The sequence below is a fragment of the Piliocolobus tephrosceles genome, chromosome 15, assembly GCF_002776525.5.
Source record: "Piliocolobus tephrosceles isolate RC106 chromosome 15, ASM277652v3, whole genome shotgun sequence".
In the NCBI taxonomy this organism is placed as follows: Eukaryota; Metazoa; Chordata; class Mammalia; order Primates; family Cercopithecidae; genus Piliocolobus; species Piliocolobus tephrosceles.
Genome location: NC_045448.1, coordinates 92,240,144 through 92,266,228, shown reverse-complemented (window position 1 = coordinate 92,266,228; position 26,085 = coordinate 92,240,144). Strand labels below are relative to the sequence as shown.

Here is a 26,085-nt window from a genome sequence, read left to right as displayed (position 1 = left end):
CTCCCCACAGCTGAAGTCAAACAAGATGATGCTATGCTTTCTTGTCAGCTCATGCTGTAAACAAGTGTCCCTTGTCCAGTCTGTTCAGTGGCATGTTTTCAGCTGGTGTGATTTCACTATTTAAATAATAGCTTCCAGGCCTGGCATGGTGGCTCACACCTATAATCCCAGCACTTTGGGAGGCCAAGGCAGAAGGAATGCTTGACGCCAGGAGTTCGAGACCAGCTTGGATAACATAGCAAGACCCCCATCTCTACAAAAAAAAAAAAAAAAAAATTGCCTCCAAGTGCAGCACTGAAGTGCTGCCTAGTGTTCATAAATGCAAAAAGGCTGTGATGTGCCTAACAGAAAAAAAATGTGTGTTAGATAAGCTTTATAGTTACAGTGCTGTTGGTTGAGAATTCAATGTTACCACATGAACAATATATATTTTTAAAGGGTATCTCTTTTTTTTTTTTTTTTTGAGATGGAGTGTTGCCTTGTCCCCCAGGCTGGAGTACAGTGGCATGATCTTGGCTCACTGCAAGCTCTACCTCCCAAGTTCACGCCATTCTTCCGCCTCAGCCTCCCGAGTAGCTGGGACTACAGGCGCCTGCCACCACAGCCAGCTAATTTTTTGTATTTTTAGTAGAGATAGGGTTTCACCATGTTAGCCAGGATGGTCTTGATCTCCAGACCTCATAATCCACCTGTCTCGGCCTCCCAAAGTGCTGGGATTACAGGCGTGAGCCACTGCGCTCGGCCTAAAGGGTGTCTTTCAACAGAAACACACAAAAAACAAGGCTACATATTGATTAGCTAACAAAAATGTTGTAACCTGAGGCTCGAAGGAACCTTACCCTGTATTTTCCCTTGGCACAATGGTTCAATATTCACTGGTGACTTTAAAGACGACAAGTACTACAAATAATGAGAATCATATGAAATTAAGTAAAAAAAAGAACACTCTCCCATGAACCATAAATACATTCTGAAGACATCAAGTGTTTGTTAGAGTGTCACAGGTTACCCACTTCGTGTTTCATCTGTCACCCCAACATGAACATCTCTATTTAAAGTTAGGTAGCAATTCTGTCTTCTTCTCCAGTGCCAGAGCGAAAAACCCTTCCCCATCTCTTTTTCTGCAGGTGGATATATTTTCTACCTCTCCACTTTATTCTTTTCTCCTTTCTACCCTTTCCTGGACTTTGACATTTTGAATCACCAGTAACAAAATTATTTTCCTCGCAGAGGATAAACCTTCAAATTACACTGATTACATCTTCTGAATCTTGAGCATTTCTTGATTACTTTCTGTGGGGCCCTCTTCTTACAGGCCACTCTCTCTCTCTCTTTTTTTTTTTAAGACGGAGTCTCACTCTGTCACCCAAGCTGGAGTGCAGTGGTGCAATCTTGGCTCACTGCAACTTCCACCTCCTGGATTCAAGCGATTCTACTGCCTCAGCTTCCTGAGTAGCTGGGACCACATGCACATGCCACCACACCCAGCTAATTTTTTTTTTTTTTTTTTTTTGTATTTTTAGTAGAGATGGGGTTTTGCCATGTTGGCCAGGCTGGTCTTAAACTCCTGACCTCAAGTGATCTGCACACCTCGGCTTCCCAAAGCGCTGGGATTACAGGCATGAGCCACCACGCCTGGCCAGGCCACTCTAATTGGGAGAAGTACTTTTGAGCAGAACTTTGAGTCAATGCCCTTCTAGTTGCTCGAGAATACCTATCGTCTGATCCCCATGAACTGAAGTTTTACTGTATAAATATTAATCCCACTGGAGACCCTGTCCACAGACCACCAAAGACAGAACATTTCTAGTCTCCAAATCATAATTGGAGAACCCTGGGACTAGAAGACTGCAGAGAAGGCTGACATCTTTAGGTATGAAGGTAAGTTCAAACCAAGTATCAAGCCAAGAATTAGCTTTCTAGCCAAAGCAGAGACAGAGACAGCAGCTGTAAGGTTATCAGGAAAAATGGTTATGCATCTGATGACACTAGGGTAGACTGGAAAACCTCCTTTTAAACTGTCCTCCTGCAAACCAACACTGTTTTCTACTTAGAAATGCAAAGATCCACCAAGAGATGCAAGGAGAAGTGACCCAAAAAACTACTCAATAGCTTCTGTACTTCCAATATTAACGACTAGTCTATTTCAGATGCTTTGGCATCCTTCTTATTCATTTATTTATTCTTTATTTTGGAGACAGGATCTCACTTTCTCACCCAGTCTAAAGTGCAGCAGTGGCACAATCACAGCTCACTGCAGCCTCAAATCCCTGGGCTCAAGCGATCCTCACTTCCATTATCTTCTTTTTTTTTTTGAAAGAAAAAACACCTATAATACTTAGTTTCTGCTGTTTTCGCTTTCAAAGAATGCATTCAGCCTTCTATAGAGGAGCCAAGAAAGCAGCACAACTCCTGCACAGAAGGGTAAAAACGAATTCTTACAGAAAGTCTCTGCTGAATCTCCAAAAGCAGTACAACTTAACAGGTTAAAAACCACGTAATCTTGGCTGGGTGCGGTGGCTCACAACTGTAATCCCAGCACTTTGGGAGGCCAAGGCAGGCACATCACAAGGTCAGGAGATCGAGACCATCGTGGCTAACATGGTGAAACCCTGTCTCTACTAAAAATACAAAAAAATTAGCTGGGCGTGGTGGTGGGCGCCCGTAGTCCCAGCTACTTGGGAGGCTGAGGCAGGAGAATGGCGTGAACCCAGGAGGCGGAGCTTGCAGTGAGCAGAGATCGCGCCATTGCACTCCAGCCTGGGCAACAGAGCGAGACTCCGTCTCAAAAAAACAAAAACAAAAACAAAACTCACATAATCAAACAAGATGTTGATCACTATACACTACATACCCAAGTTGCAGAGCAAAGCCGGAATAGATGCCGTATACACAAACTGTGTGACAACCTCACATACAGCAGTTAGGTGGTTCATCAGGCCACAGGGCTCCCCATCTGGGGTATGCACGGGACAAAGGAAGCCCCAGGACTCTGGCAGCAGCCTGCGTACTGTGGTGGTCCTCATCTTGGCAAAATCAGCCCCTCTGTGCACGCAGCGGAAATGGGAGAGGTAGCGTATGAAGTTCAGCTTGTCAGCCACAACACAAAGTCCAGAATTCTGTAGGAGGCCAAGACCTTAATAAAACAAAAGTCACTCAAAAATGGGCCAATCTTTTAAAAAACGGAAATTTTTGAGGCTTTGTGATGTCAAAACCTCAGAGCACTCTACAGATTACAGAATGAATTATTACAACATTTATTCTCCTAGCTCTGATGAGTGGAAAGAGTTCGCAAAAAATATGTAAAATAATCCCCAGATTTCACAAACTGTATGAGCCCCAACTAGAGAACATTAAATGAGTTAATAAAATAGCAAGTAGTTAAATTCATCTGAGAGGGTCAGATAACAGACAAGCAACTAAGAAGGCTAATGAAAGAATCGGCATCAGTAACATGAGTTTAAAAAAAAAAAAAGGCTGGGCACAGTGGTTAATGCTATAATCACAGCACTTCAGGAGGGCAAGGTGGGTAGTTCGCCAGAGCTCAAGAGTTCCAGACCAGCCTCAGCAGCATAGCGAAATTCCATCTCTACAAAAAAACACAAAAATTAGCCACGTGTGGTGGCTTGAGCCTGTAGTCACAGCTACTCATGGGGCTGAGGTGGGAGGATCACCTGAGCCTGGTAGGTCAAGGCTGCAATGAGCCACGATCCTGCCACTGCACTCTAGACTGGGTGACAGACTGAGGCCCTGACTCAAAAAAAAAAAAAAAAAAAAAAAAAAAAAAAAAATTCTGGGTTCCCAATTACCACTTTTTAAGTTTCTAGGGTCATTCTCTTTTTTGTTGAGACAGGGTCTCACTCTGTCACCAGGCTGGAGTGCAGTGGTGCAATCACAGCTCACTGCAGCCTTGACCTCCTAGGCTCAAGCCACCCTCCTACCTTGGCCTCCCAAAGTGCTGGGATTACAGGCATGAGCCACCACACCTGGCCTCTCAGGTCACTCTGAGGCAAGGCAACTGGTTTAGAGACGGGCATGTACAGCAACCCATGCAGAATTCCTGTTAGGTAAGCCTTCCTCAGAGGTCTAAATGGTCTTTTCATTTTCTAGAAGGAGGCAGAGAAAATGTATTTGGTTATTTGAATTAAATTTTAGCTATACAGACACCTTGTCTAAAGTACTTCAGACCAATAGTCATCAAAGTCATAGTTACGAGAAATTTACTTTTTTGGGGGGGGTCTGCTTTTAAAAAGAACCTCTCAAGGACAGGCAAATCTACATTAAGCAAATAGTTTGAAAAACATAACTAAAATGATTTATTTAATTTTACCTGTTTTAGAACGCAGATTCCCAGTAGCAAAAAGGTATTCAAATGGTTTTGTAAGGTCTATTCCCATAATAAAAATCCTCATCAAATTGTCAGTGTTCATGGAAACATTGGTCTTCTGAGCCTTCTTATCAAAAGCTATTTTAATAGACACTAACCAACCTTCCAGTTTTTCCTGAAATAAGAAAAAAAAATTAATATAAAATAGTATGTGAGCTAGGTGTGGTGGCTCACATCTATAATCCCAGGATTGGGTGGATCGCTTGAGACCAAGAGTTCAACATGAGACTGTGCAAAATGGTGAAACAAAACCCTGTCTCTACAAAAAATTTTAAAATTCGCCAGAAGGGGGTGGGGTGACGGGGTGGGGTGAGGGGGTGGGGCATGCCTGTAGTTCCAGCTACTTGGGAGGATGAGGCAGAAGGATCGCTTGAGTCCAGGAGCCTAAGGCTTCAGGGAGCCACGATTGTGCCACTGCACTCCAGCCTGAGAAACAGGGCAAGACCCTATTCTCAATAAAATAAAATTATTACAAACTTCATATTTATTCCCATGTAATCTGTACAATCTTTAACAAAGGTCCACTAACATACACTGGATATGGAAAACAGCAAAACCAAAAACCTGAAGGAGAGCTTTTCAGGTGCAGAAAGGATAGCTCTTCAATGTCATGCCCTCCTTCACCATTAGATTTGTTACACACCTAAAAGCAATCACACGAACTACACAGCCCATCTTAGTCTATGCTGCCAACACTCACTGAAATGGTTAACGCAGCCTGCAATTCCAGAATTACAGCTAGATTGGAGGAATGAGTTCTGGTATTCTGCAGCACTGCAGGTTGAATAAGTTAACTATATTTGTTGTATATTTTCTCACTGCAGCCTCAACCTCCTAGGTTCAAGGGATCCTCCCGTCTCAACCTCCTGAGTAGGTGGGACCATAGGTATGTGCCACCATGCTCGGCTAATTTTTAAATTTATTTTGTAGAGATAGGGTCTCACTTTGTTGCTTAGGCTGGTCTCAAACTCCTGGGCTCAAGCAATCCTCTTGCCTCGGCTTCCAAAGTGCTGGGATTACAGGCGTGAGCCACTATGCCCAGCCTTATTGTATATTTTCAGTTAGAAGAGGGGATTTTGAACGTTCACAACACAAAAAAAGGATACATGTTTGAGGTGATGAATGTGTTAACTACTCTGATTTGATCATTATACATTATTTACATACATGGAAATACCACTGCATACCCCATAAATCTGTACAGTTATTGCATGTCAACTAAAAATAAAAGAAAAAAAGACTATACACCATCAGCGCTTCCTATGGGTGGTTCAGAAACCATTGAAAATACCTAAGAGAATGTTTGAAATGGGTTCTCTCGGCCTGGCGCGGTGGCTCAAGCCTGTAATCCCAGCTCTTTGGGAGGCCAAGACGGGCGGATCACAAGGTCAGGAGATCGAGACCATCCTGGCTAACCCGGTGAAACCCCGTCTCTACTGAAAAAATACAAAAAACTAGCCAGCCGGGCGAGGTGGCGGGCACTTGTAGTCCCAGCTACTTGGGAGGCTGAGGCAGGAGAATGGCGTAAACCCGGGAGGCGGAGCTTGCAGTGAGCTGAGATCTGGCCACTGCACTCCAGCCTGGGCGACAGAGCGAGACTCCGTCTCAAACAAAAAAAAAAAAACAAAAAAAAAAGAAATGAAATGGGTTCTCTCCTATATTTGATATTTGGAAGAAAACCTGGAAGAGGTACACAGGTCACTTAATCACTGTATACCTTTTCCAGCAGGACCCCGAGTCAACACATTAGCCATGGACTATTGATAATCCACTTCTTTAAAGTACCAGTGTTTGAACACTCACACTTGGAAGACCTAACTATTCTTCCAGAAGACAGCACTGGAAGTGCCACATTTCATTTCTGCATATTCTCTGGCACTGACACTGCATTTAATATCACTGTGGTACAGTAATATTAAATTTTCAGTACTTTGAAGGAATAAATTTTGGAGAGGTGTCGGAAGAAGGAATATATTTTATAAAATGTTACAATGAATCTCACAACTGACTACCCATTAGTAGGATTTGTAAGTACACTGCAAAAAATCTGTAATGTACAGATAAGGGAATTAGCAGAGAGTGAAGGAAGCTGTCAGTTCACCCAACAAGGGTGTCAGCATAGGTCTGGTCTTTACCAAGTGAAACTAAAGGATCAAGTCTGAATGGAAGAGCCTGGCATCGCTGCTCCACTTCTGCTCGTTGCTGTTTAGATTCCTTTCTTGAGCCTACTTCTTCCTGTGTCATAAACATTTTTATCAGGTGTACACTGAACAGCTTCATGGTCAAGATGGAATAAGAAGCCCTGGATCTTGATAACTGATTTGTTTGTGTTCTGCCTTTTTTCATAACTATGTCTACTTCCTTATTTGGGTTTAAAATCAAAACCGGAAAAGCTAACTCAAGTGTTTTATGGTTTATCTATAAATAATACAGAAAATATAGTTGCTATTTTTCAATTTTATATTGCTCGTTTTAATGTAAATACAATGTGAATTTTTAACAGTCTATAATTCATCTTATGTCATCATGGTCATGTGTCTTCTGAAGATTGTTTTTATTCTCCAAACTCAAAGGTTTAAAAGCTTTAACACAGCTGGTAAGGAAATCAAATACTCAGCAATGAATTCTCTGAAAAAGCCCCAATTTTCCCTTTGTTTCTCCTGTTGCTGAAACAGGTCACCTTAGTAATACCTTGCTACAGAAGACTCATTTCTTTTTTTTTTTTTTTTTTTTTTTTTTTTTTTTTGCTGAGACAGGGTCTTGCTCTGTCACTTAGGCTGGAGTGCACTGGCGTGATCACAGCACACTGCAGCCTCCGTCGCCTGGGCTCAAGCAATCCTCTTACCTCAGCCTGCTGAGTAGCTGGGACTACAGGCGTGGCCCACCAGGCCTAGCTGATTTTTTAAAAAATTATTTGTAGAGACGAGGTTTTGTCTCTGGGCTGTTTGCCCAGATTGGTCTCAAACTCCTGGGCTTAAGTGATCCTCCCACCTTGGCCTCCCAAAGTGCTGGGATTACAGGTGTGAGCCACTGCACCAGGCATTTTTATCTTTTTTCTTTTTGAGATAAGGTCTTGCTCTGTTGCCCAGGATAGAGTGCAGTGGCATGATCACCCCTTATTACAGCCTTGACCTCCTGGGCTCAGGGATCCTCCCACCTCAGCCTCCCGAGTGGCTAGGACCACAGTCATGTACCACCATGCCCAGTTAACAGTTTTGGAGACAGAGTCTTGCTCTGTCACCCAGGCTGGAGTGCAGTGGTATGATCTCAGCTGTAACCTCCGTCTCCCAGGCTCAAGCAATTCTCCTGCCTCAGCCTCCTGAGTAGCTGGGATTGTGGGAGCATGCCAGCGTGTCTAGCTAATTTTTATATTTTTTGTAGAGACAGGGTTTTGCCATGTTGCCCAGGCTAGTCTTGAACTCCTGAGCTCAGGAGATCCACCCACCTTGGCATCTCAAAGTGCTGGGATTATAGACGGGAGCCACCACACCTGGCCACTGCTAATAGTTTTTATTATTTCTCTAGAGATCTCTCTATGTTGTCCAGGCTGGTCTCAGACTCCTCAGGCTCAAGTTACCCTTCTGCCCTGGCCTCCCAAAGTGCTGGGATTACAGGCACGAGCCACTGTACCCCCAGTTTCATTTCTTTTTCTTTTCTTTTTTTTCCTAATTAGGAATTGATGTGGAATGAAAACACATTTCTAAGTATGAAATACAATAAGCCCACCATGCTTCACTTTAAGGAGATGGGAAATGTAAATTAACCTTTACTTGAAAGGTTAATTTAATAAGAGATTAAATTAATAAGAGAAAACTTATGCTGCCTGCTTTCAATTTTTGTCAGGAAAATTCTAGGCTGCTGAAATTTTTTAATCTAATTTTAGGGACAGAGCAAACAGAAACAAAGATTATTACCTTTCAGGAAGAATGTAAATAAGAATTACTACCTTAGATAAGAAATTAGAAGGCCGGGCATGATAGCTCATGCCTGTAAAGCCAAGGCAGGTGGCTCACTTGAGGTCAGGAGTTTGAGACCAGCCTGGCCAACATGGTGAAATCTCGTCTCTACTAAAAATACAAAAATTAACCAGGCATGGTGGCACACGCCTGTAATCCTAGATACCTGGGAGGCTGATGCAGGAGAATCGCTTGAACCCGGGAGGTAGAGGTTGCAGTGAGCTGAGATTGTGGCACTGCACTCCAGCCTGGGAAAGAGAGCAAGACTCTGTCTCAAAAAAAATAAATGAATAAAATAAAATAAAATAAAAAAATAAATAAAATAAAACAGAAGCCAGGCATGGTGGCTCACACCTGTAATCCCAACACTTTGGGAGGCCGAGGCAGATGGATCACCTGAGGTCAGGAGTTCGAGACCAGCCTGGTTGACATGGTGGAACCCCCATCTCTACTAAAAATACAACATATTACCTCTTAGATTACATCTTTTTGGGGATAAGATGCAAAATATAAAATGCCACTGAATCAATATTCTTATGAAATCATTTTTGTGCCATGCCAACTTTATATATACATCTACAGTCCAATTTCACTACTCACAGTAGTTATGTTCTAGTGAACACTGAATTAACACATATGAAACCACAGATCCTGAGGAGAAATACAGGGCTGGGTTCCTGCAAGTCTCTGGTCAATGGATCAATATACAATCTCATAACATTCTGGTCAATGGATCAATATACAATCTTGTTTAATGCAAGCTTTTGTTGAAAGGCACCTTATTTAACATACCTTGTTAATTAATTAACACTGAACACTAGACAGAACTTCAGTGCTATGCTTACATTATAAATGGCAAAAACTGGCCAGGCGCAGTGGCTCATGTCTCCAATCCTATTACTTTGGGAGGCTGAAATGGGAGGATCACACAAGCCTAGGAGTTTGAGACCAGCCTGTACAACATAGTGGGACCCTATTTCTACAAAAAAAATTAAAAATTAGCCGGGTGTGGTGGTGAATGTCTATAGTCCCAGCTGCTCAGGAGGCTGAGGTGGAAGGATTGCTTGAGCCTGGGAGGTTGAGGCTGAGACCCTGTCTCAAAAAAAAAAAGAAGTCACCAAAAAGAAGCACGACAATGTGAAAAACATAGCACTGAATACATCTCAAAAAGGACCATCTTTATAGTATGAGCTGAAACAGGAAAGCAGAGCATCACCCTGCCCCACCTCAGCTGGAACATCTGCCTCAGGAGACTCAAATTCTTCACCGCTCTGCTCAGGTGTGTGAATAATCATGAAAGCACCGAGTAGTGACATTAGGGTTACAGATGAATTTTAGCCAGTGAGTGAATTCACAAATACAGAATCTACAAATAATGAAGATCAACCATGTGTATGAATATAGGCCATTTGCTTTTTCTCATTAACACTATGACCAAGATTTGATGTGGTCTTTATACAAAAATACTAAGCAAATTTTCAAACCTGGTGTAAGCTAGGATTTTCGATTCCCTTACTGCTAAATGAACAAACCAAAAAGAGACCACACAAAATGCCCAAACTAGAAACTGTAAGTATGCAGAAAATAGTACTTCTGGACAAAGTCACACCATTCCACAAGTGGTACCACTGGCCAAGGATGGACATAGCACGCATTTACCTTCAGAAACATAAGGAAGAGCTGACCCGGTGTAAGGACTTCTTGGTTCACTAAACTATCGGGATTGTCCTCCATGCACTCTCCTTTGGCTAAAGCAAAGAGCTTTCGTGTCATGAGACAAAGCATATAAAACTTTTCAGTATTGGATTTCAAGTGGATACAGATGCACTGGCTGTCAAAATAGGAAAAAACAAAAAAATTAAAACAATCCAGTTGGTAATACTACTTAATGTTCTATTAAACAAGATCCCCAATTCAAGCTTACTTAACTTTAATTAAATAAAATTAAGCATTCAGTTTTTGAGCTGCACTGGCCACATTTGAAGTGCTTATCATGTTGCTTGCGGCTATGTACTGGACAGCACCAGTATGCAGCTGGCTTCTTTAGTAATTATACAGTGGTTATATAAGACAAAGTCCTTGCTTTGGAGAAATAAAGTAACACAATCCCTGCAACTTTCAAACCGTACAGAAATAAAAACGTACATTTGTGTACACAGAAAGTAAAAAAGTCAATGTAAATGAATGAAATGTTCACAATTAGTGAATATAAGAATCCAGTGTACTATTTGGACATTATTCTGGAAGTCTGAAATGATTTCAAAATAAAAGTTAAAAAGTACCATAAAATAAAACATGACTACTAAAAAAATACAAGTGAGGAGGGCCACAAAAACAAAGGTAGCCCCCGGCTAGCAAGGACCAGAATTCTACCCCAAAATTCATTCTCATTCCCAAATGACTCGCCTGCCCAAACTGCAACCAATACAAAGAACCACTGACAACCCTCCACCCCTCCAAAAACATTTAGGCAAAGCACACATACTTAAACAGGAACTCCGCAGCTTGCTCATTTGGGTACCAGTCAGGAACATTGAGTTTTACTCTGAAGCATTCACCTAGGTAGTTAAGGACCTGTTTTTGTGTCGAACAACCTTCCTCCATTACAATCCTTAACATCTGAGAAACAGAGTTCCTAAGGAAAGAATCATCCTCTTTTCCTTTGATGAGCTCCTGAAATATCTGATAATCAGAAAAGCTGACAAGTGCCTAGAATAGAAAATAAAAGGTTTAATTGCTCACTAATAACTAAAATACTGTATCTATTCAGCAACAATTATCTTCTCTCATTTTTTTAATACCCAAGTAAAATTAGCACTCTGCTATTGCTGAATCAAAGTAAACTCTCTAAAATAAAGCATTCTTTGTGTGATAGCCAGACAGCAAAATGGCCTCCAGGGTCCTGACCTCCTGGTGTTCACGCACCTGTGGTTTCCTCCCATGCTGAATCAAGGCTGGGCTGCTTGACCAAGAGAATGTGGTGAAAAAGATGATGGGAGACTCCCAGGACTAGGTCACAAAGGGCACTGCAGCTTTTGTCTTCTGCATCTTCTGCCCTCTATTCTCTCAGCTAACTACGTGGAGGAAGACAGCTGCCTCAAGCAGCCTACAGAAAGGGCCATGTAGAGAGCAACCCCATGAGGAGACCTCCTGCCAACAACCAGCACTGATCTGCCAGCCATGTGAGTGCGCCACCTTGGAAGTCCTCAAAATGTCTGCAGTCCTGTCTGACATCTCCATGCAACCTCCTGAGACCCTGGGCCACAACTGCCCAGCCAAAGCACTCCCAAACTCCCGACCCACAGAAACTGTGAGAAAGAAAGGTTTATTGATGTTCTAAGCTATTGAATTTTGAAGTAATTTGTTTTAGAGCAGTAGATAACTAGTACAGTATTATTTTAACAAGGAGAATCCATCCAATCTGTACAGGATACTACACCCAGTGAATTTCTTCATAACAAAAGAATGCATTCATTAAGTCATACCTTAAGTGCAAATCCCAAAGGAAGAAAAAACAGTTCTTTCCGGTAAATAAAGTTCAACATAACAGTGCCATTTTCCAAGTAGTGGAGGTTCATATTGACAGCGGAATGTTCTTCCCTCACACAGTGCATTGAAACTCCTATTGAACCAAACAACAAAAAAATCAGAAACTCATTGGTACTATAATTGCTTCGATCTTTTTTTTTCCTGAACAATCTTACTCTCTTAGACACAATCAAAGCCAAATCACTAAGTTTAGCCAAGACTGGCAATCAAAAATGTTTCTAAACCTCAGCAAACGTCCTCTTGCATGCAAAATCTACCCAGATTGAGAAACACTAATGTAAAATAACTGAAGCTATGAATTTAAGCAAACTTTAAAGTTTCCCTCCAGGACAGAATCCACGTCTTTTAGCACCTTTTTTCCACCTTAAACTGTGGAGTCTGGTCAAGACATGGTGCTTGATCTAAAGGTTCCAATGGAGAAAAGTGGAATTTTATATTTTAAGTTTATTTCAGTTTCAGGCAAAGACTGCTAAGACATACTACCATCAACTGATGCAAAAGAAAATGACTAGACATTCGGGCATGCTGTTTTTCTAGGTATAGTATGTATGGCTATAATTAAAGTCTGATTTTTAGCTCAACTATCAGGACAAATTGTTTAACTGTCAGGGTTACTCAAGAATACAACATGCTGTCAACATGCATTGTCAAAGAGAGTGCTCAAACAGAGGCCAGGTGGCTGGCAGACAGAGAACCTGAGGGGTGTACCACAGTAGCCTGAACCAAAAGACATCCAAGACCCACACTCACCTATGGCCAAGCCAGACTAGCTTTCATCTTCATAAGTAGTAACAAAAATACACATGCTCTTTCAGTTAGCAAAAGTGAAACATAATAGAAAGTTGGTTTTCCACTATGAAATTTTTGTAAATTTTAAAATGCTTATAATTGATAAAAATCATACTCAAGGTGGACAATACCTTGAATATACATATACATATATTATAATGATTTCCACAATCAAACTGATGAAAACATCAGTCACCACCCATAGTTATCATTTGTGTGTATGTGTGTGCACGTGTGTGTGGTTGAGACACTTACAATTTACTCATTAAATTTTAAGTAAGCAGTACAGTATTACTATCATCGCCAGGCTGTACATCAGATCCCCAGAACTTATTCATCTTGTAACTGCAAGTCTGTATCTTCTGACTGATATCTCTCCATTTCTTCCTCCATCCCAGTTATGAAAACTTAACACAGGAATGCACAATAGAAAAACAACAAAAAGCAAAAGAAATGCCAGGCACGGTGGCTCATACATGTAATCTCAGCACTTTGGGAGGCTGAGGCAGAAGGACTGCTTGAGTCCAAGAGTTCGAGATCAGACTGGGCAACGTGGTGAAACCCCATCTCAACAACAACAAAAAAAATACAAAAATTAGCCAGGCATGGTGGCACACGCCTGTGGTCCCAGCTACTTGGAAGGGTGGGGTGGGAGGATCATCTGGGCCTGGGAAAGTCGAGGCTATGGCGAGCTGTGATCATACCACTCTGCCCTCCAGCCTGGGCGACAAAGTGAGACCCTGTCTCAGAAAAAAAAAAAAAAAAAGAAGAAGAAAGAAAGAAAAAAATATCAAAGACTATTTAGATGCATCTACTTTAAAAAAAAAAAGATGTCAAATTTTCCTTAAAAAACATTGTAATAATCTCCAGAACTTACCATACTGAGTATAACCAGGCCCTCTGGTTTTCCATTTTGGTCTTATCATTGCAATGGGAAAATTTCTCCGAGGCATAATCAACATTCGGATGACTTTTTCAATGCCATTGATTATAAAATAGCCCCCCATTTCCTGCCAAAGAGATGAATTACAACTTGTTAAACAAAGACACAGGACTAACTGTAGACATGAACCTCATTCCTAGGCAAAGGTAGTACAACACACAGAACAGGAGCACAGAGGCGAAACGTACTACTCACCCCTTAAAAACAGTACACAGACACTGTCTTTGTGTGAATTAACAGTTTTTTCAAGTATATTACAAAGGTCCTAGGGACACAGGAAAAAAGTATGGAAGAAAAACAGGATACTTCTCTCTATCAGACAGACTCAACCTAACTTGCCTTCTGTCCTCTAAAATGACTTCAGTCTTCAAACAACACTAAAAAAAAACTTACTTCAAAGAGGCGTTGAAAGATAAAAACTGTAACCATTCTGCTTCCATACTCAAGTATGGTTTCCCAAATAAGTCAAACACTTGATTGTATGAAAGTTTTGGAAACTAGAAATTTGGATTAGCTAAATAGAAAAATATTTTTAATAGCTCTGCTCAATATCACATTTCTGTAATAAAGAGCTACTGTTTACGAATTGCCTACTATGAAACAGACATATTATACTAGGTACTCTATGTTATCATAACATTTAATTCCCATAACAAGGAGTAGGAGAGCTCTTATGCCCATTTGCAGCAGAGGAAACTGAGGCTCAGGGAGATTAACTTCCCCAAACCACAAGACTGATAAGCGGAAGAGCTATCTGACACCAACACCCTCTTCCCACCACATAACACCATCTACCTATTTAGTAGGCACAGTCTGTACGTCTTGATTACCTCAACTCAACACTGCAAAGCCACCTAATACAGCTGAAAGAAATGATGAAGGGAAGGCATGTAAGTCATTTAATATGAGCACAGAATCTTACTGTTAGCAAAGCAGACATTTTTATTTTTTTAGTGACAGGGTCTCACTCTGTCTCCCAGGCTGGAGTGCAGTAGCACAATCATGGCTCTCTGTAGTCAGGCCTCCTGGGCTCAAGCGATGCTCCTGCCTCAGCCTCCCAATTAGCTGGGACTACAGATCCATGCCACTACATGCCCAGCTAAATAGACATTTTTGACGATAGCTTTGTAGATTAAAACAGCTTGAAAAAAAAAAAATTCATGGAAGTATGTCTCTATCATTCAGAAAATTAGGGAAAAATCTACCAGTTCTTCCCCCCAAACAATAATATTCTCTAATTTTATAGTCATTTTTTCAAACTGTCTAGTTTGATGGTCATTCAGGGTCGTATATTGTGTGCAGGCAAGATACTGATATTTCTTTCACCTATCCAGAAATTGGAGCAGAGAAAGAAAACACTGACACACTTCTTGTCTTCTTACTCCCAACCCAGGCCTTCTCTACTGTCTCACGCCTAGACGCCCGTGATTACCTCTGCCTCCTCATGGTGCTCAATGAGGGCTTTTGGGGGAAGGCTGTGTAAGTTGCAAAGCTTGGATTTCACCATGATGGGAACATAGCCAAGAAACTGCTTAATGATTCCTTTTGAGATTCCATTCACTGCCCAGTTGATATCGGCCTAAATGAAAATGAGAGAAAAAGTCACTTAATGGAAATATCTGCATTTGCGAGAACAATGAGTATTTTCAAAGACTCGGGAAGAAGATCAATTAAATGATTTTATGCCTTAGATTTAGAAGGTGGGATCTCTTAGATAACGGCACCAAGAAAGCAATTTCTGGCATAAACTTTATTAGGCACCCGCCCTACTCCCAAATATGTGCAGTGCTGAGTCACACAGCGTTACTAGTACTCACTGTCAACTTCCCACGGTAGGTACTCCTTCGACCCCGGCATTCTGCTGGATAAACGCTGACCTCTTTGCAGATGGTCCCTTTTGGAACTGTAGGTGGACTGATAACAGCATCCAGAATAGTAAAAGAGATACGCTCATCTTTGAAAGCAAATTCAAAGGGAGGTATAGCCTGAAATGCAATTCACACGATTAAATTGCTTGCATTTCCAAGGCATTTTTTCTCTAAGACTCTTCCAAATCTTGTGTGTTCTACAAACATTGATGCCTATGATGCCATCATGACACACCTAAAAAGGACAGTTAAAACTTCACTAAATACTTAAAACCATAATGCATTATTAGTATAAGATTGTTTCGAGTGACTACGTGTGTCAGAGACTGTAGCAGGCTCTAGGGATACAGCTGTGAACAGAACAAAATTCCTGTTCTCTGAACCAAGAGCCTTGTGTATTCTTATCTTGTCTATGTGCATAGCAAGACAAATGGGACTGCTGCTAATAGAGCAAGGATATGGAAACATCCTTTAGGATTCAAGACTAGATGCTTAATGTACAATGGCAATGTCATACTGAAGCCAGAGTCATGCAAAGGAAAAGATGGTGGCCAGGCTGGGTTTCCCCTTCCACAGAAGTTACTTCTTCGTACCGTTCTGTGGGGGAAGCTTTGCTCTTCTGAGGAAGGGGCATCACCAAGTTCTCCTATATATTAATGACAAGCAACCTCCTAGCCTTTTCTTAGAATAATGATAATGAAAAAATGGTGCCAAGAAAGAATACCAAGGAGGTATTCCTCCTTCACCCTCATGTGAGTTAACTGACCTTTTCTAAATTTTAAAATTTTATCTAAAGTTGGTATTATTTTAGAAATTCATATTTTATTTAAAAATAAAAGCCAGATGCAGTAGCTCATACTTGTAATCCCAACATTTGGGAGACTGAGGGAGGAGGGCTACTTGAGCCCAGGAGTTTGAGACCAGCTGCGCCACATAAGGAGACCCCATTTCTACGAAAAATAAAAATAAAAAAATTAGCCAGGCATAGTGGTGCGCGCCTGTGGTCCTAGCTACTCAAGAGGTTGAGGTGGGAGGATCACTTGAGCCTGGAAGGTCCAGGCTGCAGTGAGCTATAATCATGCCACTGCATTCCAGCCTAGGTGACAAAGTGAGATCCTGTCTCAAAAAAAAAAAAAAAAAAAAGAATGGAGCTTAAAAAAGGAGAGATCAGAAGATTTGCTTTCTCAAGACGCAGCTCCACTATCTAGATCGAAATACAGTGAACTGTTGTTATTCACAATAGTTATGTTCTATACGTTGCCATAAACACTGAATTAGCCAATACTGAACCACTGCTCCTAGGGTAAATACATGGTTAGCTTCCTGCAAGCCTCTGGTCACATTTCATCAACTGATCAATATAGTCTTGCATTATGTGTGTTTCTGTTTAAGGACAGCTTATTTAATATATATTATTGAGTCTGTAACTCATGACTGAACAAAGCCTATGATTTCGTCCAGTGATCAACACACAACCTTGTATTATGTGTGTTTCTGTTTAAGGACAGCTTATTTAATATATATTATTGAGTCTGTAACTCATGCCTGAACAAAGCCTATGATTTCGTCCAGTGATCAACACACAACCTTGCATTATGTGTGTTTCTGTTTAAGGACAACTTATTTAATATATATATATAATTGAGTCCGTAACTCATGCCTGAACAAAGCCTATGATTTCGTCCACTGATCAATACACAACCTTGCATTATGTGTGATTCTGTTTAAGGACAACTTATTTAATATATATATAATTGAGTCCCTAACTCATGCCTGAACAAAGCCTATGATTTCGTCCACTGATCGATACACAACCTTGCATTATGTGTGTTTCTGTTTAAGGACAGCTTATTTAATATATATTATCGAGTCCCTAACTCATGCCTGAACAAAGCATATGTTAAATGCATGTGTTAACATTTTCCCCAAAAGGCACAGCACAGCCTTCTTATGCTTAGGAACTTTATACAGAACTTTAATACTTTAATACTTTGCTTGGGGGACACTTTAAACAGCAAAATCACCAACAAAAAGCACAAAACATGGCACTAAATAGATAGTGAAGACAACCTCTGTTTATAGTTTAAGAACTTAAAACAAGAAGGCGGAGCATCACCTTGTTAGATCTCAGCTGGGAAAATGGACACTGAGCAACTCAACTTTTTCGCTTCTTCTGGACATGGTGCTTTTGCAGTAGAAGTAAATTTTAGTGAGTAGGTGAATTTGCAAATATAGAATCCCCAAGTAATAAAAATCAATTGTATTTTGAAAAGATTTTGAAAAGACAGACACATAAATTCTAACTCACAGAAAGGAGAAATTCACTCCAAAGAAACTAGGCAAAATTATGTTTTGTAAGTAAAAAATATAACTTTTTTTCCTTTGGCTTTATAAATATTAGTCATTTATGTTACTGTGTTTTACAAAACATTTTCAAATACTATATTATTACAGTACTGGCTAAGTTGTGGCATCATTTTCTATGCAGGGTCAAATTTTCTTCATCTACTTCAACCAAAACAATGTATCACAAGGGACTGAAGGCAGAAGCAGACATGAGAATCCAGTTGTCTTTTCATTAAGCCAGACATTAAAAAGATTTTTAATAATGCAATTCATCTAATTTTTTTTTTGCTTTGGAAAATATTTTCCATAAAAATGTTAACATAGAATTGGTTAATTTTTTTTTTTAATTTATTTATTTTTGATACAGAGTCTCACTCTGTCGCCCAGGCTGGAGTGCAGTGGTGCAATCTTGGCTCACTGCAACCTCTGCCTCCTGCGTTCAAGCAATTCTTGTGCCTCAGCCTCCCGAATAGCTGGGAGTACAGACATGTGCCAGCACGCCTGGCTAATTTTTGTATTTTTTAGTAGAGATGGGATTTCACCAGGTTGGCCAGGCTGGTCTGGATCTCCTGACCTCAAGTGATCCATCCGCTTTGACCTCCCAAAGTGCTGGGATTACAGGCAAGAGCCACCACACCAGCCGATTGGCTTATTTTTAAATGAATTAGTGCTTTTCTAAAATTTCTCAATTTGATTTTTTCTTTTTTTTTTAAAGACAGGTCTCACTCTGTTACCGAGGCTGGAGTGCAGTGGCACAATCATAGCTCATTCAAGCCTCAAATTCCTGGGCTCAAGTCATCCTCCCACCTCAGCCTCCCAAGTAGCTGGGATCACAGGTGCACACCACCATGCCCCGCTAATTTTTTAAATATTTGTAGAGATGGGGTTTCACTATGTTACCCAAGCTGGTCTTGAAATCCTGGGCTGAAGTCATCCTTCTGCCTTGGCCTCCCAAAGTCCTGGGATTACAGGTGTGAGCCACTGCACCCGGCCCAATTAACTTTTAATTGGGTATTTTTTCTCACAGACATGATACTGTAAGAATCCAGGCACAATACAAATAACCCCCACCAAGTCTTTCTAAACAATAAATGTTAATGGCTCCCATATTATTTGCCGAACAGAGTTCAAGAATCAGACTGGCAATCAAAGCTCTCCACATTATCTCTATTCCTATCACTCACAACACAAATCTTACCCAACAAAACCACAGGTAGGGTCCCCTAAGCATGTGACTCTGCTCTACCCTTCCCCTGGACGAAATGTACGTTTCTCAGTTCTTGAACTCATCTAATCCTGCCCTTTCTCAAACTCCTGGATTAGTTGCGCCGCCCATCTGCTTCCACCGTAGCCCACACAATCCCTTGGCAGAGCAGTTCTCAAGAATATTGGCATGGACTGCTTTCATATCTTCACCCCTCCAACCCCCAAACACGACAGGGAGCACTGAAACGCATGAACTGTCTCTTACACGGGACTGCCTCCTCCACATCCTCTGAGCCTACTGCCTGGAGATACTGGGCATGCTTACTAAACGAAACTTTTCCCCACCATCCTCACCTGAATTCTGCTACCACAACTCTACGCTAATAATGTAATTACACTTTTCGATTCAATCTTGCTTTTATGACTCATTTATACCTTCCTCAGCACCTGCTTAATTCATAACAAATGACGAGTAGTTTCTCTCTTTAAAGCTCTAAGAGAAGGAAACTGAAGGATAACCTTGTACATTACACTGTACCTACAAATAAGTTCGGAATCTTTTGAGGTACGTTTTGGAGAGACAAGTCTTCTAGTGATATAAAGCCGTGTGCATTGTGAATGGTTGGGAAGCACGCCCCAGATAAGCCACTTTCTCACTCTCACAGCACCCAGAAACTGTCCAACAAGAAACTACGGTTCGCAATCGCTTTTCAATCCAGAAATCACGAATACATTTCTTAAGACGCCTCGACTACAAGTTCCACGAGGTCCAATTCCGCGTCCTGTTTAACATGTTGTGCTCTCCCGCTTACCCACTGAGCCTGTCAGGATCAAGGAGCACATGCATTTAGGGTCATACTGTGACCTCCCAGCCATCTCCCTGGGATTGGCCTCGCCGCGGCAAGGGCGCCAGCGGACGCCGCGCTCACCTGCACCGCGAGGCCGAGACCTTCGTGCACGGCGTAGTTGAAGGACTCCACATGCGCTCGCGTCAGCTCCTGCAACGCTGCCTTTTGCTGTTCCCGCGGGATTCCATAAGAGGGGTCGGTCAAGTGCTTTAGGGTAGGCCCGCTGGGCAGGTTCCGCCACCGGCTGCCGGGATCCATGCGGCCACCTGCACACCGAACGCCAGAGGCTCTGTACACGCCGGAAGTAGTGACCGGAGTCCCGCTTCCGCAGCCTGCTGGGAAATGTAGTTCCCTCTCGTTCCGCCTGCCCTAGGCCCTACGGTTTCGGTTTCATGGAGTCGACGTAGAACCAAAAACTTCGAGTGAACGGGCCGATTAAGGCCGTGACCAACTAGAGCGTGGCGGGCCCTCCCTTTCTCCCATCTTCCGCCCCACCCATCTCCCTCCTCGGCGACAGATGTTCCAGGTGGAAACCCGCTCCTCTCCCAGTTGAGCATGTGACCTCTTTGGCTCTCATTGGCTCAATTAGGGTTGGAGGAGAGCGGTCTTCTCAGGTTCTCTTCTATTTCCCTGAACCTGTTCCCAGTCCCGCGCCAATGCCGACACTGGGGAGTCATCCGGCCAAAGTCGTTGCTTCAACGAAAAAGCGGATGCCGGGCCCGGGGCTGACTCTACCCAACTCCTAACTCGCGAGGCTCATCCCTGGGAAGCCAAGGAGTGGTCGGGCCCCGCTAACCTCCTCGCATCTTCTGGACTGGAGTCCTGGGGGAGGCCTGGGGAGGGAGGTGGGATAGGGAGCGGGCGGTCTCGGATGGAGGGGATAGGGCAGCGGGGCGTCCAACTGGATTTACAGCCTGAAGATCCTTTGCGTCCTTGTGAGCCCTTTACCTCCCCAGAACACTGATTAATCAGGGAATGGCTGCTGGCCTTTCAACTTAATTGTGTGTGTGTTTAACAGCTATATTGCGTTATAACTGGCATACAATCAACCACACATTTAAAGTGCACTTGTTAAGTTTTGACCTATGTATACAACCATGCAGCCATCACCACAAAACAGTTAAACCACCACTACCCAGTATCCTTCTGACCCTGAGAGTCCCTCCTTACCGTCAACTTCCCCTTTTCCTAGTTCACCTGGTACTTTTCCTTCCTATATCACTTTTTATAAAAAATTTGAGCCGGGAGTCTGTGTTGCACAGTCTGGTCTTGAACTTCCGACCTCAAGCGATCCTCTCGCCTATGCCTCTCTAAATGCTGGGATGACAGGCATGAGCCACCGCGCGCGCCCAGCCAACTGAGTAGTTGTAGTTCTTTATATAGCCTATACTAGTCCTTGTCAAATACATGATTTGCAAATATTTTCTCCCATTCTGTGGGTTTTTACTTTCTTGCTGGTGTCCTTTGAAGCAAACCGTTTTAGTTTTGAAGTGTGTTTTTTTTCTTTTGTTGCCTTTTTATATCATATCTAAGACATCATCGTGTAATCCAAGGTCATGAGGATTTTAAAACATTTTTATGGGTACATAATTAGCATATTTAGGGGTATATGAGATGTTTTGATACAGGCATACAATGTAATAATCACAGGAGGGTAGATGGGGTTTCCATCACTTCAAGCATTCATCATTTCTATGTTATGAACATTCCAATTGTACTTCCTCAGTTATTTTTAAAGGTACAACAAATTATTGCTGACTGCAGTCACCCTGTTGTGCTATCAAATACTGGATCTTTTTCAATCATGGGAATTTTTACCTACATTTTCTACTTAGAGTTTTGTAGTTTCAACTCTTACATTTAAGTCTTTGACCCATTCTGAGCTAATTTTTGTATATGGGGTGAGAAAGGCATATCACTTTATTCCTTTCCATGTGGGTAGCCAGTTGTCCTAACACCATTTGTTAAAAAGACTATTCTTTCCCTCATCAAATTTTCTTGGCCTCCTTGTCGAAAATCAATTCACCATAGATGCAAGGGTTTATTTTTGACTAGTTCTATTCTCTTGATCTGTATGTCTATCTACATTTGTCTGTATGTCTGTCTACAATACTACACAGATTTGATTAATATAGCTTTGTAATAAATTTTGAAATCAGGAAGTGCACATCCTCCAACTTTGTTCTTCTTTCTCTAGATTTCTTTGATCCTTTGTATTTCAATATGGATTTTAGCACCAGCTTAGCTTGTCAATTTCTTTCTCTCTTTTTTTGTTTTGTTTTTTGTTTTTTTGAGACAGAGTTTTGCTCTTGTTGCTGAGGTTGCAGTGCAGTGGCATGATCTCGGCTCACTGCAACCTCCACCTCCTGCCTCAGCCTCCCAAATAGCTGAGATTACAGGCATGCACCACCATGCCTGGCTAATTTTGTATTTTTAGTAGAGACAGGGTTCTGCCATGTTGGCCAGGCTGGTCTTGAACTCCTAACCTCAAGTGATCCACCTGCCTCGGCCACCCAAAGTGCTGGGATTACAGGCGTGAGCCACCATGCCCTGTCCATCTTGTCAATTTCTGCAAAGAAGGCTGAGATTCTTGATCAGGATTGTGTTCAATCTGTAGATCAATTTGGGGCCTATTTTCATCCTAACAATAATTGTCTCCCAATCCATAAACATGGGATGTCTTTCCATTTATTTAGGTGTTCCTTAATTTCTTTCAGAGATGTTTTGTAGTATTTGGTGTAGAAATGAACTTTTGTTAAATTTATTCCTAAGTATTTCATTCTTTTTGATGTTGATATAAATAGAATTGTTTTCTTAACTTCAAGTTGTTTGTAATATGTAGAAATACCATTGAGTTTTGTATATTGATCTTGTGTCTGGCAATCTTGCTGAACATTCTAATAGCATTAGTGGATTTCTTAGGACTTTTTCTATATGGTATCTTGTTGTCTGCAAAGAGAGATCGTCATACTTCTCCCTTTCCAATCTGAATGCGCACTCTTCCTTCCTTTTGTCTAATTGCTCTGTCTATAACATTTAGTACAATGTTGAAGTGACAAGAATAAATATAACTGTTTTGTGCCTGATATTGGGAAGAAAGTTCCCAACTGGAGCTTTCACATCACCATTAATATGATGTAGGCTGTGGGTTTTTCCAAAGAGGCTCTTTATCAAGTTGAGGAAGTAATTTATTTCATTTGTTGAGAGGTTTTTTCCAAGAAAGAGTGTTGTGTATTGCCAAATGCTTTTTCAGTGTATATTGAAATGATCATGTGCTTTTTGTCCTTTTTTTCCTATTAAAGTGGTATATTAAGTAAATTTTGTAAGTTAAACAAACTTTGCATTCTTTCTTTTCCCCTTCTCAACGTTTGTTTTAGAATCGGGAGGTACACGTGCAAGTTTGTTACAAAGGTATACTGCGTGATGCTGAGGTCTGGGGTATGGTTGAACCTGTCACCCAGGTAGTGAGCATAGTATCCAATAGGTAGTTTTCAATCTTTGCTCCCCTCCTTCTCTCTTGGCGCTAGTAGTCCCCAGTATCTGCTGTTCCCATCTCTTTTTTTTTTTTTTTTGAGACAGAGTCTCTGTCACCCAGGCTGGAGTGCAGTGGTGCAGTGGCGCAATCTCAGCTCACTGCAACCTCCACCTCCCGGGTTCAAGCAATTCCCCTGCCTCAGCCTGCCGAGTAGCTGGGATTATAGGCGCCTGCCACCACGCTTGGCTAATTTTCTGTATTTTTAGTAGAGATGGGGTTTCACCATTAGCCAGGATGGTCTCAATCTTCTGACCTTGTGATCCGCCCACCTTGGCCTCCCAAAGTGCTGGGATTACAGGCATGAGTCACTGCACCTGGCCTGTTCCCATCTTTATGTCCATGTGTACCCACTGTTTAGCTCCCATTTTTTAATTTAATTTTTTTTTGAGACAGGATTTTGCTCTGTCACCTAGGATAGAGAGCAGTTGTGCGATCTCGGCTCACTTCAACCTCCTCTTCTTAGGTTCAAGTGATTCTTGTGCCTCAGCCATCAGAGTAGCTGGGATTACAGGCATGCACCACCATGCCTGGCTAATTCTTGTATTTTTAATAGAAATGAGATTTAACCATGTTGCCCAGGCTGGACTCAAACTCCTGGCCTCATTTGATCTGCCCACCTTGGCCTCCTAAAAGTGCTGAGATTACAGGAGTGAGCCACCACGCCCAGCCTAGCTCCCACTTATAAGAGAACATACGTGATTTCAAACTTTGTAATCTTAGGATAAGTCCTACTTAGTCATAATGTATAATCCTTTTTCTATGTTGCTGGATTTGGTTTACTAGTATTTGGTTGAAGATTTTTTCCATTTGTATTCCCAAGAGATTATTGGTCTTCTATTTGCTTTTCTTGTGACATCTTTTGTCTGGTTTTGGTATCAGAGTATTAAGAGTGACCTCATAAAATTGAGGACACTCTTCTCAATTGAGGAGTATTTTCTTCTCTTCTATTTTTTAGGAGACTCTATGAAATAGTGGTGTTAATTCCTTACCATCTGGCTTACCGTCTGGTCCTGGGCTTTTGCCTGTGGGAAGTTTTAAAAGGATTATTCCAACCTCTTTACTTGTATATTTCATTAATACAGAAATTGACAAAATTTGTTATTGATTTCTGATTTTATTCCAACGTGGTCAGAGAACATATGTAGTATGATTTCAATTCTTTTAAATTTACTGAGACCTGTTTTATGGCCTAGCATGTGATCTACCCCAGAGAATGTTCCATGTGCACTTGAACATTGTGTATTTTGCTGCTGTTGGGTGGTGTGCCTTGTAGATATTTGTCAAGTTTAGTTGGTTTATAGTGTTTTCTATTTTCTTTCTGCCTAGTTTCTCTAGCTATTGCTGAAATGGAGTTTTGAGGGTTCTGACTAATTGTAGTTAAATTGCCTGTTTCTTCCTTCAGTTCTCTCAGTTTTTATGTCATGTATCTTTAGGCTGTATTGCTAGGTACATATGTTTGTAATTGTCATATTTTCCTAATGGACTGATCCTTTTATCAATATAAAATGTCGTTGACATACAGGTGGCCAGAAACATATGAAAAAATGTTAATCATCACTAATCATCAGGGAAATACAAATCAAAATCACAACAAGATATCATCTCATGCCAGTCAAAATAGCTATTATTAAAAAGTCAAAAAATAACACATGCTGAAGAGGCTGTGGAAAAAAAGAGAATGCTTATACACTGCTGGCAGGAATGTAAATTGGTTGAGCCACTGTGGAAAGAAGTTTGAGATTTCTCAAAGAATTTAAAACAGAGCAGCCAGGCACAGTGGCTCACGCCTGTGATCCCAGCACTTTGGGAGGCTGAGGCAGGCAGATCACCTGAGGTCAGGAGTTCAAGACCAGCCTAGCCAATATGGTGAAACCGTCTCTGCTAAAAATACAAAAATTAGCTGGGCGTGGTGGCACACGCTTGTAGTCCCAGCTACTTGGGAGGCTGAGGCAGGAGAATCACTTAAACCCAAGAGGCAGAGGTTGCAGTGAGCACAGATCACGCCCACCACACTCCAGCCTGGGTGACAGAGCGAGACTCCATCAAACAAACAAACAAACAAACAGAGCTACTATTCAACGTAGCCTCCCATTACTGGGTATATATCCAAAAGAAAACAATTCATTCTACTAGAAAGACACATGCACCTATATATTTATCACAGTGCTATTCACAATAGCAAAGACATGGAATCAACCTAGGTGCCCATCAGCAGTGGATTGGATAAAGAAAATGTAGTACATATACACCAAGGAATACTATGCAGCCAGAAAAAAGAATGAAATCATGTCCTTTGCAGTAACATAGATGCAGGTGGAGGCCATTATCCTAAGTAAAAGAACACAGGAACAGAAAACAGGAGACCAAACATTAGATACACATGGACACAAAAACAGCAACAAGACACACTAAAGACTACAAGCGTGAGAAGGAAGGAAGGGGAGCAAGGATTGGAAAGCTAACTATTGGGTATTATGCTCACTACTTGGGTAATAGGATCTGTTCCCCAACCTCAGGACCCATGTAACAAACATGCACATGTACCTCCAGAATCTAAAATAAAAGTTGGAACTATTAAAAAAAAAGTCCTTCTTTGTCTGTAGAAACAATTTTTTTCTTAAAGCCTATGTTGTTTAATATTAGTATAGCCATTCCAGT

The 26,085-nt window shown here is 41.5% G+C and overlaps 2 protein-coding genes across 4 annotated transcripts in view; both read right to left on the bottom strand.

Moving 5' to 3' along the window:
* Positions 1-20,218, bottom strand: part of POLR1B (RNA polymerase I subunit B) — a 34,516-nt gene extending 14,298 nt beyond the window's left edge. For 2 of the 3 annotated variants that reach the window (XM_023194920.2, XM_023194921.2), the window contains exons 1-9: positions 19,974-20,218; positions 15,442-15,609; positions 15,057-15,203; positions 13,559-13,691; positions 11,829-11,965; positions 10,829-11,052; positions 10,003-10,174; positions 4,331-4,502; positions 2,855-3,136 (exon numbers count right to left, since the gene is read on the bottom strand). In XM_023194920.2, the coding sequence (XP_023050688.2) occupies positions 2,855-3,136; positions 4,331-4,502; positions 10,003-10,174; positions 10,829-11,052; positions 11,829-11,965; positions 13,559-13,691; positions 15,057-15,203; positions 15,442-15,609; positions 19,974-20,150 (1,612 nt within the window). In that variant the 5' untranslated portion in view covers positions 20,151-20,218. The remainder of the gene's footprint in view (positions 1-2,854; positions 3,137-4,330; positions 4,503-10,002; positions 10,175-10,828; positions 11,053-11,828; positions 11,966-13,558; positions 13,692-15,056; positions 15,204-15,441; positions 15,610-19,973) is intronic. The other variant, XM_023194923.2, reaches the window with a different exon arrangement.
* Positions 20,219-20,880: 662 nt separating this feature from the next.
* Positions 20,881-26,085, bottom strand: part of TTL (tubulin tyrosine ligase) — a 52,152-nt gene continuing 46,947 nt past the window's right edge. The window contains exon 7 of the mRNA XM_031934146.1: positions 20,881-24,449. Coding sequence (XP_031790006.1) covers positions 24,425-24,449 — 25 coding nt within the window. The 3' untranslated portion in view covers positions 20,881-24,424. The remainder of the gene's footprint in view (positions 24,450-26,085) is intronic.